This window comes from Hyla sarda, chromosome 7 (assembly GCF_029499605.1).
Source record: "Hyla sarda isolate aHylSar1 chromosome 7, aHylSar1.hap1, whole genome shotgun sequence".
NCBI classification, from domain to species: domain Eukaryota; kingdom Metazoa; phylum Chordata; class Amphibia; order Anura; family Hylidae; genus Hyla; species Hyla sarda.
Genome location: NC_079195.1, coordinates 170,581,780 through 170,603,576, shown reverse-complemented (window position 1 = coordinate 170,603,576; position 21,797 = coordinate 170,581,780). Strand labels below are relative to the sequence as shown.

At 41.9% G+C, this 21,797-nt stretch overlaps 1 protein-coding gene across 13 annotated transcripts in view; it reads right to left on the bottom strand.

Moving 5' to 3' along the window:
• KAT6B (lysine acetyltransferase 6B) overlaps positions 1-21,797 on the bottom strand; it is a 217,042-nt gene that overhangs the window by 23,401 nt on the left and 171,844 nt on the right. For all 13 annotated transcript variants that reach the window (XM_056531274.1, XM_056531264.1, XM_056531268.1 and 10 more), the window contains 3 exons: positions 17,664-17,757; positions 5,895-6,126; positions 4,204-4,363 (listed from right to left, as the gene is read on the bottom strand). In XM_056531274.1, the coding sequence (XP_056387249.1) occupies positions 4,204-4,363; positions 5,895-6,126; positions 17,664-17,757 (486 nt within the window). The remainder of the gene's footprint in view (positions 1-4,203; positions 4,364-5,894; positions 6,127-17,663; positions 17,758-21,797) is intronic.

Genomic DNA, 21,797 nt, shown 5'->3' with positions numbered 1-21,797 from the left:
ACATCGCAAAAAATTAACCCACATATATCCCCATATGCCGAAAAGTTAAAAAATTATAGGGGTCAGAAGAGGACATTTTTAAACGTATACATTAGAGATGAGCGAACTTACAGTAAATTCGATTCGTCACGAACTTCTCCGCTCGGCAGTTGATGACTTTTCCTGCATAAATTAGTTCAGCTTTCCGGTGCTCCGGTGGGCTGGAAAAGGTGGATACAGTCCTAGGAGACTCTTTCCTAGGACTGTATCCACCTTTTCCAGCCCACCGGAGCACCTGAAGGCTGAACTAATTTACGCGGGAAAATTCATCAACTGCCGAGCCGAGAAGTTTGTGATGAATCGAATTTACTGTAAGTTCGCTCATCTCTAGTATACATTTTCCTGCATGTAATTATGACTTTTTCCAGAAGTACGACAAAATCAAACAGATATAAGTAGGGTATCATTTTAATCGTATGGAACTACAAAATAATACTAAGGTCTCATTTTTACCGAAAAATGCACTGCATAGAAACTGAAGCCCCCAAAAGTTACAATGATTTTGTTTTCGTTTCACCGTGGATTTTTAGGTAAAATGACTAATGTCACTGCAAAGTAGAATTGGTGGCACAAAAAATAAGCCATCATATGGATTTTTAGGTGGAAAATTGAAAGCGTTATGATTTTTAAAATGTAAGGAGAAAAAAACAAAAATGCAAAAACTGGAAAACGCTGAGTCCTTAAGGGGTTAAATACTATTGCTATTCCAATAATGCCATAATGTGCAGATTCGGTGATATTGCCCTTTTTTCTTGATTACATCATTCCTCTTTGTGTGTTTATTTTAACCTTTTGTGATTTTTTTATGTTTAAATAAAGATTTCTAATATTTGCTATACCTCTCTAGTACCTATCTAGTAAGTGACTAAATTTTTTTCTCTTTTCTGAAATGTATAATGGTAATTTGACAGCTCCTGATATTTTGGTACAAAGAAATAAACAGTGTTTGCCATTTGCTTAAAGGGGTACTCCGTTTTTTTTTTTTTTTTTTTTTAATCAACTGGTGCCAGAAAGTTAAACAGATTTGTAAATTACTTCTATTAAAAAATCTTAATCCTTCCTGTACTTATTAGATGCTGAATACTACAGCGGAAATTCTTTTTTTTTTTTCAAACACAGAACTGTCTGCTGACATCATGAGCACAGTGCTCTCTGCTGACATCTCTGTTCATTTTATGAACTGTCCAGAACAGCATATGTTTGCTATGGGGATTTCCTTTTACCCTGGACAGTTCCTAAAATGGACAGAGATGTCAGCAGAGAGCACTGTGCTCATGATGTCAGCAGACAGCTCTTTGTTTCAAACGGAAAAGAATTTTCACTGTAGTATTCAGCAGCTAATAAGTACAGGAAGGATTAAGATTTTTTTAATATAAGTAATTTACAAATCTGTTTAACTTTCTGGCACCAGTTGATTTAAAAAAAAAAAAAAAAAAAAAATTAAGTTTTTCACCGGATTACCTCTTAAAAAATTGCCCTTTTTTCCAATAGAGTCATTGAACGCGCAAGACTGGCACTGCTGGGTATTCCCCCATATAAATTAATTTAAACTGCTCAAGATGGATGTTTTTGTACCCGTGAAATGGTTTTGTGTGGTAGCCGGTGTTAAGTTTTGTATCCTACCTGTGTCGATCTGCTTAGCAAGGATTTAGGCATTGTACTTTGGTTATTCTTAGACTTGTTGTTCTCCCCTTAAGTTGTTTTCATATTGCATTGGTAGCCATCCGTGTTGTATACCAAATGTTAATTGCTGCATGTTGCACATACTTATCTTCGATGTATTACAGACATCACTACGCATAAACTTTTATCCACCCTTTCTTTATGTGCGTTCAAGTACTTAGTTCAGTCATTATTGTATACTCATTTACCAGGGTACTTTTTTCTGGCTCTTTGCTACTTTCTTTTCAGTATGTTTTAAAGTTTGGCACTTTATATGGATTTTGTGTCTGATCCTTTTTCATAGGAGTTGTATAAGGTGCTTAGTCAGCAGAAAGAAAAGAATCAGCAGGATCGCAGCAAGAAAAGGGTTACACTTAACTGCTACTGTTGAGAAGCTAAATAGAGGGGAGATATCAGTACTGTGGACATATAGCAGTAAGTAAACTGGTATTTGCACAAGGTACAGCTGCCGACAATTTCATGGCTGGTTAAAGATGAGTAGAAAGCCTTAATTTACCTTTGAGGAGCAGTGTGAATCATCTTCAGCAGGCAAACAGGCTCAGATTGCAGATACACAGCCCAGGCTCTCTCTCTACCCTTACACAGAGCACATGGTTATCCCCACACACCACTTCATGTATATTGTCCTGGTCTGTCTATTACTAGATACAAATCCCATGACAACACGTGGTAAACAACAGATTTAAGGAAAGGAAGACACCAAGAGGCCAAGCCTTGTCTTCTGCTGGTAATAAGACTATGAAATGCAGGGAAGTTGTTTGAAATGACAGCAAACGTTTAAAGTATCATGCTAAATGACTTTAACAAAGTGAAAATAAAGGCTTGACTTTAAATGCTTTGGATGAACACTTTTTTTTTTTTTGAGCAGTCCTGCAAGCCAAATGGGATGCAGTGTACTACAGCAATATATTTACTCAGATATATATATATATATATACATATACACAAAGACATATCTATATATCTATCTCTCTCTATAATATATATATATATATATATATATATATACACACACACACATCTATTTATATATATATATATATATATATATATATATATATACATATACACAAACACATATACATACACACATATACATATATATACACACACACATAAGAATTGGAAATCATCCACCATGCAAGAGATTATCAAAACCGCCAGTCCAGATTCCAATGCAAAATATATCCAAAAATCACAGTATGCAAGGAGGCTCAGGATAGTGTTCAAGCTGTGTTTTTTTTATTTGTTCTCTATAAACATGCCGCATTTTGGCAAAAATTACCATATTAATACGTATATTAGGTTCTTTGAAAATCCCTACACACACACACACACCTTTTTTTTTTTTTTATCTTTGGAACAATTACAAGTTTTGCTGCCAGTTTCAGACTTCCTCTGTTAAAAAGGTTGAAAGAGGATCTTTAAAAGGAAACCTGTCATCACTTTCATTGCTGCCTGAACCACAAGTCATCAGGGCAGTTTCCAGTAGTTTCTGCCTGTTCACGACAACCTTGACTGACAGTTCTCTCCCGGTTAGACTATAGGCAGAGATCTGCCAATCAAAACTGGTGGGGCAGGCGGTCATGACTCATGGTTCAGGCAGAATAAAGGCAATGACCAGTTCCCTTTAACCGTAATTTTGTCCCATGATATTTACCATGTTTTTACTATTTATTGAGCCTAACTTCAGGGATCAATTCCTTGCCAAAGCAGCATATATGTTTTAAATAAAAATATTTTTGTAGTCATGCAAATGAAGATTAACCATTGTAAAAGTTCTACAAAATTCTAATCTGTGTTTCAACTCTGCTTGCAGTCAATAGGGGGAATAACTGAAAAATGTTCCTGGGGTTTTTGTTGGTTCTGGCTTCCTGATTTATTTAAGTGGTGCACACTTATAAAATAGGCACATTGCACACTGAAACTACTAAAAATAGATATTTTGGCGCAGGAAAAAAGGTTTTTATTTGTGCACCAAACAAATGTCATTTTTCTTTAAAAATTCTTATTGTTGATACTTTTTGCTGGGAATTAGGTTTTTCGAGGAGAAACATTGGACTTCAGGTTTTTTTTTTTTAAGCAAACTTCGTGCAAAACCAAACAAGTGCCATGGGCCCAAACCTGACAAAAAAACATATGTTTACATTAAGAGACTGAAAATTCATTCAGACATAATAGTTGCCACACAGTTTGCTTTATCTGCATTTTGTCCTCTGTGAAATAAAATTAACGGTAGCATTAAACCTTTCCTGTCTTTTTATTTTAGTACAATGATCCATAAAGAAAGAAAAGTAACCCAGCAAATTTGAAGGATTTTACAAGGCTGCTTGGAACATTTTTTTGCACACAGAAACTAATAACCTGTGATGAGGGGAGGTCACATTTATTTTCTGCAAATCTTGTAGAAATACTAGTTATCTAGTATGACCAAAATTAACAGCAACAGAAAAGGCTACATATGAAGTAAAAAAAATGTACCTCTTTTTCCACCTCCTGTTCTTCTTCAGACACAGCAGTATTTGGAGAGATGATTGGTATCCACCTGAGACAATCTGGATCCACCTCATTTACCCGAGGCCGAGACTTTACTTTAGACATGTAGCTTTCCATGAGTTTTCCCCGTCGGATAATAACAAAGCTGTAAAGAAATATTTGTTTCATATAAAAGGAAAAGACATCCGACAGACCACTTCCCCAAAATCTTGTGTAAGGCTAGGTTTAAAAGATGTATTTTGTATGATTTATCAAAATAAAAAAAAACTGTCTGAAATTAAAGCCGTATTTTCAACCATTTTTGAGCTTTCTTTATTACCATATATACTCGAGTATAAGCCGACTATATAAGCCTAGGCCCCTAATTTCACCCCAAAAACCCAGGAAAAAGTTATTGACTCAACTATAAGCCTAGGATGGAAAATATATCATCCCCCCGGTCATCATCCAGACCCCCGTCATCATCATCCTGTCATCATCCCCCCCTTTATCATCACCCTTTCATCATCCCCCCTTCATCATCACCGCCTGTCATCATCACCCTGTCATCATCCCCCCCCCTTCATCACCACCCTGTCATCATCACCCCCCTTCATCACCACCCTGTCATCATCACCCCCCTTTATCATCACCGCCTGTCATCATCCAGACCACTGTCATCATTCCCCTCCCTATATCATCACCGCCTGTCAAACCCTTCTTCAGTGGTCTTCAACCTGCGGACCTCCAGATGTTGCAAAACTAAAACTCCCAGCATGCCAGAGTTGTAGTTTTGAAACCTCTGGAGGTCCGCAGGTTGAAGACCACTGCAGCCTTCGTTATCATCCAGACCCCCCCCCCCCCCCCTTTAGTTTTCTACTCACCTCCCTTCGGTGGGAAGGAAGGGTGAGCTGTTCCAGGCTGAAAAACTCTGCTTACACTAGAGTATATACGGTACTTAAAGTATTTTTGTGGCTGTTTTTCAGTGATATTTTAAACATATTTTTGAGCTATAGCAAAAGCTGTTGCCCAGAAAACACAGCTGTCTTCACTTGGAACATTTTTGGCCATGTTTTATGGAGGGGGAAAGGCCCAAGTACTGTATGGGAACATGGCCTGCTGTATGGGAACATTCCTGCTGAACATTTTGAGGTCATGATTAGAGATGAGCGAACTTACAGTAAATTCGATTAGTCACGAACTTCTCGGCTCGGCAGTTGATGACTTATCCTGCGTAAATTAGTTCAGCCTTCAGGTGCTCTGGTGGGCTGGAAAAGGTGGATACATTCCTAGGAAAGAGTCTCCTAGGACTGTATCCACCTTTTCCAGCCCACCGGAGCACCTGAAAGCTGAACTAATTTATGCAGGAAAAGTCATCAACTGCCGAGCCGAGAAGTTTGTGACTAATCGAATTTACTGTAAGTTCGCTCATCTCTAGTCATGATGTAAGCCGCAATGAATGGGACAAGGGCACTTGGTTCTGGTTTTACTGAGTGGGTACACCCATTCATTAAAAGTGAAGCATAAAGAGGTTTTGTATCTCACATGTGCTGATCAGGGGGTGAAAGACCTTTGGGCCCCTACTGATCTGTACAATGGAGGTACAATGTTCTAGGAATGAATGGAGTGGAATGAATAGCATGCTGAGATGGAATACCCCTTTAAAATTACATACAACCTTAGTCCTGGTCACTCACCTATCTCCTTTTTTGTCTATCATGTTGAGATGTTGCAATGTAGTGGCAATGTCATGAGGGCACATTCCTGTTGCCTGACTTAGACCTTTCACGCTTATCTGCTTCTCATGATGAGTAGACAGATAATCTATGATGACACTCTTCCAGTAAGCCAGATAGGATAAGCGTCCCAAGTCTGATAAGGGTTTCTCCGGAGAGCCTGCTTGTCCCTCACACCGAGATAACAAATAACCTATAGAAAGATTTAATATGTTAGAAAAACACAGTCATCAATACATTACACATGTAAATAGGTCTTTGTTTAAAGGAGAACCCGCACATATGCCATAAGAAATTTAGGATTGTGTAAAGATTTCTCATGACAATTTCCCATATATTTTGTCATTTCAAATCATTGTCTACCTTATGGTCAGTACACTAACTAGCTAGATAAGCAGTGGTAACATTGAACTGCCCTGCATGGACAGTGAGATGACATCCACAAGATGCAATAAAGAGAACTAAAGAGAAAATATATCAAGATAAAGAAAAAGGACCACAACTTTCAAATACAACTACCATAGGTTTGCTTTAAACAACAGCCTAACAATGTATTAAAATAAGTCTCCATTTTAAATCTTTATTATTCATAGTTTTTCTCTAATACAGTTGTGTCCCTTTTCTCAAAATAAACTTTCATCCACTTATTAATATTTTTACATGTAGAAAAAGCTTAATGCATATTTCTGCCTTCATGTTTTTTTAGTTAACTCTTCAGAATGGTGAAAAGGCAATTTTAGTGCAATTACTGCTGTTACTGAGCTCCTGAGAGTCCCCTCCATTATGCACAGTCGTTTTTCATTTACGGGGTGGGACCGGAGCTGGGCTTCTTGCCAGTAGTACACACACAGGCACTTCCTTTATTTCTCTGGCGGATCACACAATAACAGGATAGCATCTACTTCTATCTTTTATGCCATTAGATGCTAGTGAAAGTGCTGGAAAATAATATACACAGTATGATATCATAGATCACACTAATTGTACTGTGTTTGCTATGAGAGCAAATATAAAATAAGCAGCAGAGCAAGGGAGTAGTTACCGTATGCACTGAACTGCTGCTGCTTCTGTTGGTGATCACAACCTACAGACTAAAGCTGAGACTTTGTGTGTGTGTGTGTGTGTGTGTGTGCGCATGCATGTAGGCGTGCTGGGGGTGGGGTGGCTGGGGGTTTGGGGAAGGTTCTGTTACATTCAGGAGGTAGCACTGGTATTCACACAAGCAACACCTGCCCAGACCTGGACCAAAGTGTATCATCTGGGGGGGTCATTTACGGTAATTTAAGTAAATCACAAAGTAAATTACAGTGCCCATTCAGGCTGGGGTCTCATGATGAAAAGATATATGATGATTTCTCCCCATATGCCACCCTCAGGGAATTCATACAGTTATGTCTTAGACTGGTCACCTGTATAATGCTCATTCACAGTGTCACTAAAATACCTGTCAGGAAACCAATGGGGCAGAAAAAAAATGTCCTCAGACAGGATAGATCATGTACTTATTCCCTAAAGGGGAACTCTGATGATTGGGGTTGGACATCAACCCTAACAAATGATCTGAATCTCTGCTAATTTTTAGGATGGCATTTGGTGCTGTGTCTGGAGCTGCAATGTACACTGCTGAAAAAATAAAAGGGAACACTAAGATAACACATCCTAGATGTGAATGAATGAACTAATCGTATGAAATACTTTCGTATTTACAAAGTTGAATGTGCTGACAACAAAATAACACAAAAATTATTAATGGAAATCAAATTTATCAACCCATGGAGGTCTGGATATGGAGTCACATTCAAAATCAAAGTGGAAAACCACACTACAGGCTGATCCAACTTTGATATAATGTCCTTAAAACAAGTCAAAATGAGGCTCAGTAGTGTGTGTGTGGCCTCCACGTGCCCGTATGACCTCCCTACAATGCCTGGCCATGCGCTTGATGAGGTGGCAGATGATTTCCTGAGGGATGTCCTCCTAGACCTGGACTAAAGCATCCGCCAACTCCTGGACAGTCTGTGGTACAATGTGGCGTTGGTGGATGGAGCAAGACATGATGTCCCAGATGTGCTCAATCGGATTCCGGTCTGGGGGAACGAGCGGGCCAGTCCATAGCATCAATAGCTTCATCTTGCAGGAACTGCTGACACACTCCAACCACATGAGGTCTAGAATTATCTTGTATTAGGAGGAACCCAGGGCCAACCGCACCAGCATATGGTCTCACAAGGGGTCTGAGGATCTCATATCGGTACCTAATGGCAGTCAGGCTACCTCTGGCAAGCACATGTAGGGCTGTGCGGGCCCCCAAAGAAATGCCACCCCACACCATTACTGACCCACTGCTAAACTGGTCATGCTGGAGGATGTTGCAGGCAGCAGAACTTTCTCCACAGCGTCTCCATGTGCTCAGTGTGAACCTGCTTTCATCTGTGAAGAGCACAGGGCGCCAGTGGTGAATTTGCCAATCTTGGTGTTCTCTGGAAAATGCCAAAATGTCCTGCACGGTGATGGGCTGTAAGCACAACCCCCACCTATGGACGTCGGTCCTTCATACCACCTTCAGGCAGTCTGTTTCTGACTGCTTGAGTGGACACATGCACATTTGTGGCCTGCTGGAGATCATTTTGCAGGGCTCTGGCAGTGCTCCTCCTTGCACAAAGGCGGAGGTGGCAGTCCTGCTGCTGAGTTGTTGGCCTCCTCCACGCCTCCTGATTTACTGGCCTGTCTCCTGGTAGCACCTCCATTCTCTGGGCACTATGCTGACAGACACAGCAAACCTTGCTACAGCTCACATTGATATGCCATCCTGGATAAGCCACTTGTGTGGCTTGTAGACTTAGTCTCATGCTACCACTCGAGTGAAAGCACCGCCAGTATTCAAAAGTGAGCAAAATATCAGCCAGGAAGCATAAGAACCGAGAAGTGGTCTGCGGTCACCAACTGCAGAACCATGCCTTTACTGGGGGTGTCTTGCTAATTGCCTATAATTTCCACCTGTTGTCTGTTCCATTTGCACAAAAGCATGTGAAATTGATTGTCAATCAGTGTTGCTTCCTGAGTGGACAGTGTGATTTCACAGAAGTGTGATTGAGTTGGTGTTACATTGTGTTGTTTAACCCCTTAAGGACCAGGACAATTTTCACTGTAGGACCAGAGCGTTTTTTTTGCACATCTGACCACTTTCACTTTAAGCATTGATAACTCTGGGATGCTTTTACCTATCATTCTGATTCCGAGATAGTTTTTTCGTGACATATTCTACTTTATGTTATTGGTAAAATTTTGTCGATACTTGCATCATTTCTTGGTGGAAAAATTGGTAGGGAAAATAAACAAACATTCTAAACAAATAATATTTTGATTCACATATACAATATGTCTACTTTATGTTTGCATCATAACGTTGACATGTTCTTACTTTTGGAAGACATCAGAGGGCTTCAAAGTATAGCAGCAATTTTCCACCAAATTTTCAAAATCAGAATTTTTCATGGACCAATTCAGGTTTGAAGTGGATTTGACAGGCCTTCATATTAGAAATACCCCACAAATGACCCCATTATAAAAACGGAACCCCTCAAAGTATTCAAAATGACATTCAGTAAGTGTGTTAACCCTTTAGGTGTTTCACAGGAATAGCAGCAAAGTGAAGGAGAAAATTCAAAATCTTCATTTTTTACACTCGCATGTTCTTGTAGACCCAGTTTTTTAATTTTTACAAGAGGTAAAAGGAAAAAAATCCTCTCAAAATTTGTAACCCAATTTCTCTTGAGTAAGAAAACACCTCATATGTGTATGTCAAGTGTTCGGCGGGCGCTGTAGAGGGCTCAGAAGGGAGGGAGCGACAATGGGATTTGGGGGGCATGTCACATTTAGGAAGCCCCTATGGTGCCAGTTATTATCCAAACCCTAGGGCCGTAGCCCAGGGTGCAAAATACCTCTTATTATTCCCCTTATAAAATATAACTTTTATTATGTTCAATGAATAAAAGGTAATCCCAGAAACAGCAAAAAAAAAAAAGGTAATCCCAGAACAGCAAAAAAAAACAAAAAAAAAAACACATGGCATACTATTTTGGAAACTACACCCCTCAAGGAATGTAACGAGGGGTACAGGGAGCCTTAACACCTCACAGGTATTTCACGACTTTTGTTAAATTCGGATGTGTAAATGAAAAAAAAAAAATGTCACTAGAATGCTGGTTTTTCCCCAAATTAATTTTTTTTATAAGGGGTAATAGGAGAAAATTACCCCCAAAATTTTTTACCCCAATTCTTCTGAGTATGGAAATACCCCATGTTTGGACGTCAACTGCTCTGCTGGTGCACTACAATGCTCAGAAGAGAAGGAGCGCCATTAAGCTTTTGAAAAGGGAATTTGTTAGGAATGGAAGTCAGGGGCCATGTGCGTTTACAAAGCCCCCCGTGGTTCCAGAACTGTGGACCTCCCCACATGTGACCCCATTTTGGAAACTACACCCCTCACAGAATTTAATAAGGGGTGCAGTGAGCATTTACACCCCACTGGCGTTTTACAGATCTTTGGAAGAGTGGGCTGTGCAAATGAAAAATTAACATTTTTCATTTTCACGGACCACCGTTCCAAAAATCTGTCAGGCCCCTGTGGGGCATAAATGCTCACTGTACCCCTTATTACATTACGTGAGGGGTGTAGTTTCCAAAATGGGGTCACATGTGGGTATTTATTTTTTTACATTTATGTCAGAACCTCTGTAAAATCAGCCACCCCTGTGCAAATCACCAATTTAGACCTCAAATGTACATAGTGCGCTCTCACTCCTGAGCCTCGTTGTGCCCCCGCCGAGCATTTTACGCTCACATATGGGTATTTCCGTACTCAGGAGAAATTGCGTTACAAATTTTGGGGGTCTTTTTTTCCTTTTACCTTTTGTGAAAATAAAAAGTAAAAGGACAACACCAGCATGTTAGTGTAAAAAATTTTTTCTGGTGTAGACCCCAACTTTTCTTTTTCATAAGGAGAAAAGGAGAAAAAGCCCCCATAAATTTGTAGTGCAATTTCTCCCGAGTACGAAAATACCCCATATGTGGCCCTAAACTGTTTACTTGAAATACGACAGGGCTCCGAAGTGAGAGAGCGCCATGCGCATTTGAGGACTAAATTAGGAATTGCATAGGGGTGGACAGCTTTTTCAACAGCTGGAGGCTCCGTTTTGGAAACACTGACGTTCAATACGTTTTTTATTTTTACTGGGGGGGGGGGGGGGGCAGTGTAAGGGGGTGTATATGTAGTGTTTTACCCTTTATTTTGTGTTAGTGAAGGGTAGTGTTTTTAGGGTACATTCACACTGGCAGCGGTTTACAGTGAGCTTACCGCTAGGAGTATGCGCCGCAACGAAAAATTTGCTGCAGCTCATACTTGAAGCAGGAAACTTACTGTAAACCTGCCTGTGTGAATGTACCCTGTACATTCACATGGGGGGGGGGGGGGGGGGGAGCAAACCTCCAGCTGTTTCAAAACTACAACTACCAGCATGCACTGACAGAGTGCATGCTGGGAGTTGTACTTTTGCAGCAGCTGGAGGCACACTGGTTGGAAAACCTTCAGTTAGGTTCTGTTACCTAACTCAGTATTTACCAACCAGTGTGCCTCCAGCTGTTGCAAAACTACAACTCCCAGCATGTACTGATCGCCGAAGGGCATGCTGGGAGATGTAGTTATGCAACAGCTGGAGGTACACAACTACAACTCCCAGCATGCCGAGACAGCTGTTTTCTGTTAGGGCATGCAGGGATTTGCAGTTTTGCAACATCTGGAGGGCTACAATTTAGAGATCTCCAAACTGTGGACCTCCAGCTGTTGCAAAGCTACAAATCCCAGCATGCCCTGACAGCAAACTGCTGTTTGGGCATGCTAGGAGTTGCAGTTTTGCAACATCTGGAGGGCCACAGTTAGAGATCACTGCCAGTGATCTCCAAACTGGGGCCCTCCAGCTTTTGCAAAACTACAAATCCCTGCATGCCCTAACAGCTGTCTGGGCATGCTGGGTGTTGTAGTTTTGAAACATCTGGAGGGTTACAGTTTAGAGACCACTGTATAGTGGTCTCAAACTGTACCCTCCAGATGTTGCTAGGCAACTTACCGGCTTCCGTCGGATCCAGGGAGCCAGCCGCACGACATCGCCGGACTCAGATCTGCTCCACCGATGGTCACTCGCAGCCTCGCCCGCGGGGTAAGTGGACGTCGGCGCCGGTCCTCTGTCGGTTCCCCGTTCTGCCCCCCTATTGTGGGTGGGCAGAACGGGGAAACCGAAAGTAAAGCCCCCCGCCACCGATCTGCTATTGGTGGTCGTGTTTAGATGCCCAATAGCAGGGATAGGAGGGGTGGCACCCCTGCCACCTCACTCCTATGCCTTCAGGGGGATCGTGGGTGTCTTGGACAACCGCGATCCCCGTTATATTCTGGGTCACCGGGTCACCATAGACCCGTATGACCCGGAATAGCCGCAAATCACAAGTGTGAATTCACTTGCGATTTGCGGCGAATGCCGACATGGGGGGGGGGGGGGGTCTGATGACCCCCCTGGGCATTTGCTCGGGGTGCCTGCTGATAGATATCAGCAGTCACACACGTCCGGTCCCCGCCCGGCACGCGGCAGGGAACGAAATTCCCACGGGCGTACAGGTACGCCCTTGGTACTTAAGTACCAGGGAGCAAAGGCGTACCTGTACGCCCTTGGTCCTTAACAGGTTAAAGGGGTACTCCGGTGAAAAACTTTTTTTTTAGATCAACTGGTGCCAGAAAGTTAAACAGATTTGTAAATTACTTCTATTAAAAAATCTTAATCCTTCCTGTACTTATTAGCTGCTGAATACTACAGCGGAAATTATTTTCCTTTTGAAACCCAGAGCTGTCTGCTATCATCATGAGCACAGTGCTCTCTGCTGACATCTCTGTCCATTTTAGGAACTGTCCAGAACAGCATATGTTTGCTATGGGGATTTCGTTTTACTCTGGACAGTTCCTAAAATGGACAGAGATGTCAGCAGAGAGCACTGTGCTCATGATGTCAGCAGACAGCTCTGTGTTTCAAACGGAAAAGAATTTCCACTTTAGTATTCAGCAGCTAATAAGTACAGGAAGAATTAAGATTTTTTTAATAGAAGTAATTTACAAATCTTTCTGGCACCAGTTGATTTAAAAAAAAAAAAAAAAAAAGTTTTTCACCGGAGTACCCCTTTAAGTGTTCCCTTTATTTTTTTGAGCAGTGTATTTTTCTTGTTTAAGGATCAATTCATATATGTCAATTCATACATGTCATATATGTTTCTTTTGGATTTTACAAAGTATTACCTGGTATTTCTTACTTGATGCGCTAATAAAACGCAAAGTCTTCAACTGTCAAACAACTGGCAATAAAATAATACAGCTTAAAGGAGAACTCCGGAATATAAAAATTGTGGCCCATACTGCCGACAGTAAAAAAATAAAGATGTACATACCTTCCTCCGCTCCCCCGGGGCCTCCGGTAACCGGCTCCGGTCTCCGGCACGATCCACTTCCTGGTTCCCGGTGGTCAGATGAGTCATACTGCGCTCAGCCAATCACCAGCCGCAGCGAAGTCAGACTCGGTCGGCGATAGGCTGGGCGGCAGTGTGAAAAAAATTCTTCACTACACCGGCACCTGCGGCCGGGGCCGAAAACCTCACACTGCTGCTCAGCCTATCGCCAGCCGAGTCGGGACTTCACTGCGGCCCGGTGATTAGCTGAGCGCAGTATGACTCATCCGACCACCGACAACCAGGAAGTGGATCACGGCGGAGAACGGAGCCGGTTACCGGAGGCCCCGGGGGAGCGGAGGAAGGTATGTACATCTTTATTTATTTTTTTTACTGCTGGCAGTATGGGGGACAATTTTTATGTTCCGGAGTTCTCCTTTAAGACCTGAACGGCAATTACCATTCACAAGATAACAGTTCTGCTGCTTACTGTTCTATATTTTATGCCACTGCCATGTATACACAATAACAATGAAAGTGACTTCTGTATTAGCAAATCTAGACAACTGGGATTAACTGGGGGGGGGGGGGGGGGAGTGTAGGGGGATGACAAAGGACTGAAATGTATGATAAATGCTGGTTTACTCCTGATGAACCCACCGACTGTGGCAGAAACGCATCAGGTAACCAGTGCAAGGCTGTTGTATATGGATTACAAGGGACTTTTGAGGGTGATGTCCAAGGGGTAGTTCGGGCAGGGGTTGCCCTTTTTAGGGTGAGTGCCCCGACTGTCCCTGTGTGAGCAAGGGTAGACCACACGACATCTCCCTGTTAGGGATTAATAGAGCGAGCATTTATCATACATTTATCAGTCCTTTGTCATCCCCCTGCACCCCCGTCAGTTAATCCCAGTTGTCTAGACTTGCTTTTCTGGCATTACATTACCACAGTCTAGCCATTTATAGGGCTGTATCTACCATTATCCCTATAGCTTTTGGCCCTGGCATTGTCCTTGAGTATGATCTTTATGTGGGGTGTTTTGGGGATTTTAGCGTCTGATTAAAAGTTATATTTTAAATGTGTACCCCCCTGTGATTTGCTTTTTGCACTTTGGTACTGTTCAAATGCCTCTCTGAGGTTTGAGTTTCTGTGAATTGTGACTTCTGTATTAGTATACACAACATGACAACCTAGTTCCACCAAACTCTGAATGTTACATGCAAAAAAAAATAAAAAAATTCATGCAGCAAAAAGGAAAACAAAAGGTTAAGTCATAGACAAGACAGTGCAAGGCGGGGATAATGAGAAAATGCTGCAGGCTGTCAGTGTTATTAAGAGGCACTTAGAGGGGACACACAAATACCAGGGGGCAAAGCTATGCGTGTTCCTGTAATTACTCTGAGCCATCCTCATTACACACCTTCCCGAGCTCTAACAAACATCCAAATACCAGCAGAGACAATACTACATCCAAACGGCACAAGCCAGGCATCACTGATGGCAGGCAGCAGAGCAGCGATCCAGGCTCATTTTCAATTATTAATTTAACAAAGAGAACCACATTGCCTCAATTTTATTTGTGTAGTTCTCTATGAAGCCAAAAATCAGACAGTGCCATGGTTTGCAACCTCAGACACACACTCTGCAGACAGAAAATAGAGCCACAGCTCATGCACACAGCTGCCAAGACTAGCTAATGCTAGATGTCCTGAGAGCGCAGAGAAGACAGAACGAGAGGGGAGGTGGGGAAGAAAGGCCTCCATTCCTAGGGTGAGATTTCACACGCAATGCAGATTCCTTTCTTATGGTATACTGTCTATTCTGCATCATCTCAGGAGATTGCAGTTATGGCCTGTCACGCTGGTTGCAGACACTGTAATAAAAATGAATACATAGATCTTAAATCCTCCCTCTTTAACAATAAATGGAGCATCTGAACTTTCTTACCTATATAATAAAACGTATTGAAAAGATATTTAAAACCCAACACTTCAGCTATAGAGTGATGTATAAGTCACCCACATTGCTACTAAAATGTGTGTGGATTATTTCTCGATTCTTATAGTTATATGGCATCCTCTGTAAAGGTCTTCAAAAGGTGTGTGAAAACCTGCAGAAAATGCACTTATGTGAACGTACTCTTAGGGGTACGTGGAGGTGGTGGACTGCATTACTACAGGAGCCCCAGGTGATAGGTTAGGTGCTTGGTTATTATACATGTTTATTTGTACTTATGGGCAATTCACAAGAATAGTATTTACTTTCAGATTTCTTCTCCCACGCTGAATAGGGAAAATCTACAACAAATTTGTGCCCTTTCTGCAGTAACACTGGCAACCTACCGAACCACAGTTCAATTTCCATGTGAAAGTTTTCCACTGCACATAGATGAGGTTCCATCATGAATGGTAATATAATCTGCACATATGGCAAGTGTTAATATAGCCTTCAAGAAATGCATCACCTAGATTTGATTTTATTGATTAGAGTCAGATACTAAAACATGTATTTTATAATCCGTTTTACTTTTCTGATCATTTGACATGAATGGAAAAGGCTTATGGCCATGCATTGGGAGCTTTGCAGGATGTCATTCCACAGGGAGGGAAAGGCTACGCTCTGAGCTTGAGCTATTTTAAAGTTCCTGTTTTAGCTATATACTGGTATCGCCTTTTACTGTAATGCTGTACTGATAACTTTCAAGCAGCCTCCTCATTATTATCACAGACAGAATAGGAAGTCTCAACTTAGTTGTGTGACCAAAAGTGACCAAAATTTTAATTGCTAAATTTCAGGATTAAATTATAGTATAGATTGTAAAATAAAAAATTTGAAATAGAAAAAAAAAACACACTCAAAATTATTTTAAAAAAATGTGTGGACAGAGTGGCATATTACAGCAGATGTCTAAAGCAGTGGTTCTCAACCTATTTCGCAACTTTACCCAAAAGGATGAACAGTATGTCTGCACGTACATTTGCAAGAAATTTACGCGTGAGGGGTACCCGTGAACAAAATAAGTAATAAAATTACTTATTTTCATAATGGTGTGTGCTTACCTTTATGCTAATGCAATAATTAATCCCATTGTGCCATTATTATCAGATATGGCAAAAGGGGATCGGGGGGGTGGGGTGGGGGGCAGAATAAAATAATGACACAAGGGGATCAGAGGGAGGGGAATAATGGCACAAGGGCATTAAGATGGAGGGGGGGGGGTTGGGGAAGAATGATAATGGCACAAGGGGATTAAAATGAGGGGGGGGGGGGGGGGATAATCATCACCCCCCCCCCATATTAATCCCCTTTTGCCATTAACCCTCTCTCCCTCCCCCCCCCTTTTCCATCTTAATGCCCTTGTGCCGTTATTTCTCAATTCCCCCTCCAATCCCCCTGGGCTAATATATATATATATAATACACTTATACAAAAACCCTCCCTCCCTTCCTTACATACACTTATTTATTCATTTTTTTTTACATTACCCGGCCTGTTCGGGTATACAGCGTGTCCCAGAGTCCCTTTCGGCTGGGTCGCATTGACATGTCACGTCCTCCTGCGCTGTGCGGCACCTCTGCGCAACGTCAGGGGTGGTCACACGTCTCCCCAGCAACCACGCTGCTTCCCGAACAGTAGTTGCAGCTCAGGCCGCGATACTATACAGGGAGCTGCCGTGGCCAATCTCCGCCGTGCGCTGACAAATACTGGCCAATACCCCCGCCAATACCCCTAGGGGTACCCCTGCACAACCAGTGGCGTACCCCTAGGGGTACGCGTACCACCGGTTGAGAACCCCTGGTCTAAAGCACCATTTCCTAACTGAAGTTAATGGAAGAATTTATAAGAAACAAAAAAAATTATATATATATCTATATATATTATATATATATCTATATATATATTTTTTTGAACTGCATGGTTTTTGACACCGCAATTTGTGCAGTTTCTGCTTTATTATAAGTGATCCATAACAACACCATATAAAGCACATCTTGAAGTATTTATTCTCTTCAACAAGCTCCATATTAGGAGGCTTCATGTCACACAGGATCAGAAGTAACACTTGGATCTCTTCAACAGTACGTGAGAGCTGTAGGAGATACGCCAGTGTAAGCATAATGAAACTTACACAGAATCAGTACAGCTACTTGAAACATGTTTTGCTCTTGTCATGAAATAAGCCACCATAACAATGTTTCTAATAGTATCACCTTTGCTTCTCCACAGGGTTTGAAGTGATGAACTTACTAAAGTCAATAAGGAACCTTCCAAATCCCTGCCGCTGGTATTGAGGCAGTATCATAATACATGACACATTGTACTTCTGCTGGCAAAGTTTCTCCTGTGAAGAAAATAAAGCAAAAGTAATTTTTAATACTTAAAAAAGGCTAAAGGTGATATTGGAAATCTGATTAGAAATATAATCTACTAGAAAAATATATGTAGGTGCCCAAAAAAGAATACAGCACAAAAATGTACATAAATAGTGATGGAATGGGGGATAGGGTACAGGTGAAGTTCTACACTGGTGTCCCTACCTATCTAGGATGGTGACTCCTATTCTAAGTGTGGATAGGGAAGCAGGGAAAATTATTTACAAAAATGATAACACTTGATAAGCAAGTCTCTCTAACCAACGTTAATTATGTTATCTCATTTTTATGTGCTTATGAATTATGTTATCTAACATCGGCTATCTTGTGACTAACACACTGTAAAGTCCTCCTCTTACTCCCTGATGAGCCCCAATAACTATTGGGCGAAACACGTTGGTTAGAGAGACTTGCTTATCAAGTGTTATTATCATTTTTGTAAATAATTTTCCCTGCTTCCCTATCCACACTTAGAATAGGAGTCACCATCCTAGATAGGTAGGGACTCCAGTGTAGAACTTCACCTGTACCCTATGCCCCATCCCATCACTATTCATATACATTTTTGTGCTGTATTCTTTTTTGGGCACGCAACATATATTTTTCTAGTAAATTATATTTCTAATCATCTTGCCTAATTGGTGTTTTCTTCTATACTGGTAATTATTTAATTGCATACTCCAAGGGACATTCTATTGTATTCTGGTTAGGGGTACCAGACATTTATTACCTCTTTTGTGCTTTAATATTGGAAATCTGCTACAAAGCAACAATGAATACAATGCTTCTATTATAGTGAGCCTGTGTCCTGCATAAAAAATAAATAAACTTTAGTTTTTTACTAGTTTCTCTAGCCTGAGAAATAACGATTTTACTCTTTAGTTGCCTAGCTGAACTTTAACCCTAAATAGTCAGATGGACAAAAATACATTTAAAAAAAAAAGCAATTTATAAGGGATTATTTTATTTTTTTATCCATGAATGCTAGGATCAGGGAGTGTGACTAGGTTCTGTGGGTGTAAATGTAAGGCTGAAGGGGCAGGAATAGTAGGCTGGTGGGTTTGGAATCGGGCTCACTTCCCCAAGCCAATTTGTTGAGAGATTATTATTATTTTGTTTTTTTCAAAAGTGGTTTTTGTTTCAGTTGTTTTTTTTGGGGGGGGGGGGGGGGGGAATAAAAAAACAAAAAAGAAGGCACACGGTATTCGAACTATAAAACATTTAGACCTTCTCAAAAAAGAAATCTTAGAATCTGCACCTTCTCACCTGAAGAAAATCAAATCCTGGAATACGATTAAAGAAGAGCAATATGCATTTCTGTCTCTAGGGGCACTGCAGGAAAAAAAAAAGGTGATAGGCTGAGCGCAGTGTCACGCAAAGAGCCTGGGTCCCACCTTCTCCCTGCTGCCCGGGCCTATTACAGGTGTGGCCAGCGATACGCTGACCGCAGTTTGATGATCCATGGACACGGAAGCAGGAAGAAGAGCGGACCGGAGGACCGAAGAGCTATAGCAGAGCAACAGGGGAGCATCGGAAGGTAAGTTAAAGGGGTACTCCACCCCTAAACATCTTATCCCCCATCCAAAAGATAGGGGATAAGAAGTCTGATCACGGGGGTCCCGCCGCTGGGGACCCCGCATTCTCCCTGCTGCTCCTGGGGTTCGTTTAGAGCGTTGGGTGCAGCACCGGAGGCTCGGGATGCCACGCCCACTCAATGCAGGTCTATGGAAGGGGGTGTGAAGAATGATTTTTGGTCACAACTTGTCCCAGAAAAAAAAACATAATAAAAAAGTTGTCAAAAAGTAATATATACACAAAAGTGGCGCAGAATATAAAACCCTAACATAGCACCGTAGGTGGAAAAATAAAAAAAGTTATAGGGGTCAGAACATGATATTGAACAAACTGTTTTTTTTTCCCTTTTTGTTTTCAAGTTTGGTATCATTCTAATCGTACTGACCAATAGAATAAAGATAGCATATCAGATACCGTATTGTGAACCCAAATAAAATTCTTGCCCCACAAAACTGCGTAATTCCACATATACACATATATACACATATATATATATATATATATATATATATATTGTATATATATTAATTTATTGTATTTTTTTTATTTTGCCTTACATATTTCTTTTTCTGTGAATTCAGGTAGAATAAACAGACATGGTCGCACATCTACAATCTTGTATAATGATCTAATTGCTTCTCAGCGTAATATCAAAAACTAACAGGTTGCTAGTATACATTTTTGATCAAAAAGTACAAGCCCACGTCAAGGCCACCTATTTAGAGTGGGTCCCTAACCTCCCTAGCATAAAATGGCGTAGCACTGGGCGGCGACCACCACCGCCGTGACACCAGTGCCCACAGGGGGGGGGGGGGAACGACCCACTGGCAGAGCGGCCCCAATGCCACTCAAACCAGTCTATAGACCGCACCCCCCCCCCCACAGACACGGCGCCACGGCAGCAACGGACGCCGCACAGCACCCCACCAGTGTGAACAAGGTGTAATGTAGCACACTTACCATGCTCTCCCAGTCAGACTGGGAGGCGGCTAGGAAAGAAATGGCCCTTGTGTAGCTAACTACTACTTATATAGGGTTGGGCTGAGGGGGTGGGGAAGAGTGCAGCACATGTTCAAACAAAAAAAAAGGAGGGGATAGAAAACACAATGTGAATGCAGGTAGAAGAAACAGACATGGTCGCACATCTACAATCTTGTATAATGATCTAATTACTTCTCAGCGTAATATATCAAAAACTAACAGGTTGTTAGTATACATTTTTGATCAAAAAGTACAAGCCCACTTGCCACGTCAAGGCCACCTATTTAGAGTGGGTCCCTAACGTCCCTAGCATAAAATGGCGTAGCACTGGGCGGCGACCACCACCGCCGCGACACCAGTGCCCAAGGGGGGGGGGGAACGACCCACTGGCAGAGCGGCCCCAATGCCACTCAAACCAGTCTATGGGTCGCAACCCCCCACAGACACGGCGCCACGGCAGCAACGGACGCCGCACAGCACCACACCGGTTTGAGTGGCATTGGGGCCGCTCTGCCAGTGGGTCATTCCCCCCCCCCCCCCGTGGGCACTGGTGTCGCGGCGGTGGTGGTCGCTTTCCTAGCAGCCTCCCAGTCTGACTGGGAGAGCATGGTAAGTGTGCTGTTACACCTTGTTCACACTGGTGTGGTGCTGTGCGGCGTCCGTTGCTGCCGTGGCGCCGTGTCTGTGAGGGGGGTGCGACCCATAGACTGGTTTGAGTGGCATTGGGGCCGCTCTGCCAGTGGGTCGTTCCCCCCCAGTGAGCAATGGTGTCACGGCGGTGGTGGTCGCCGCCCAGTGCTACGCCATTTTATGCTAGGGACGTTAGGGACCCAATCTAAATAGGTGGCCTTGACGTGGCGAGTGGGGTTGTACTTTTTGATCAAAAATGTATACTAACAGCCTGTTAGTTTTTGATATTACGCTGAGAAGCAATTAGATCATTATACTAAATTGTAGATGTGCGACCATGTCTGTTTCTTCTACCTGAATTCGCATATTTCTTTTTCTGACTCATAATACATTGTATGATAATATAAAGTGCACCAAAAAATAAGCCCTAATACAACTTTTTCAGTGGGGGAAAAAAAATTATGGGTCTGTGAGGAGCAAAAAACATGAGCCAAAAAAATTAAATAAATTGCTGGGTCACAAAGGGGTTAAAAAGATTTTTTAAGTCTTTAATATGGGAGTTTGTAGCCCATATTATTTAGAGAAAAAGAAAGGGATTTAGAAGTAAACATTGGCATTTGGCCAACGTTATTGCCATGAAATAAGTGGCAACTGCAATAACACTTTTCTGCAATAACAAGTTTTCCTCTCCATCCCTGTTGGCAGAGAATTTCTAACCAGTGAATGACAATGAAATCACACAGAATTAGAATTGACACCCTATATTATGTCCAGTGCAATGGATGGATCGTCTAGATTTTATTTTTACTAATGAGTCAGATAC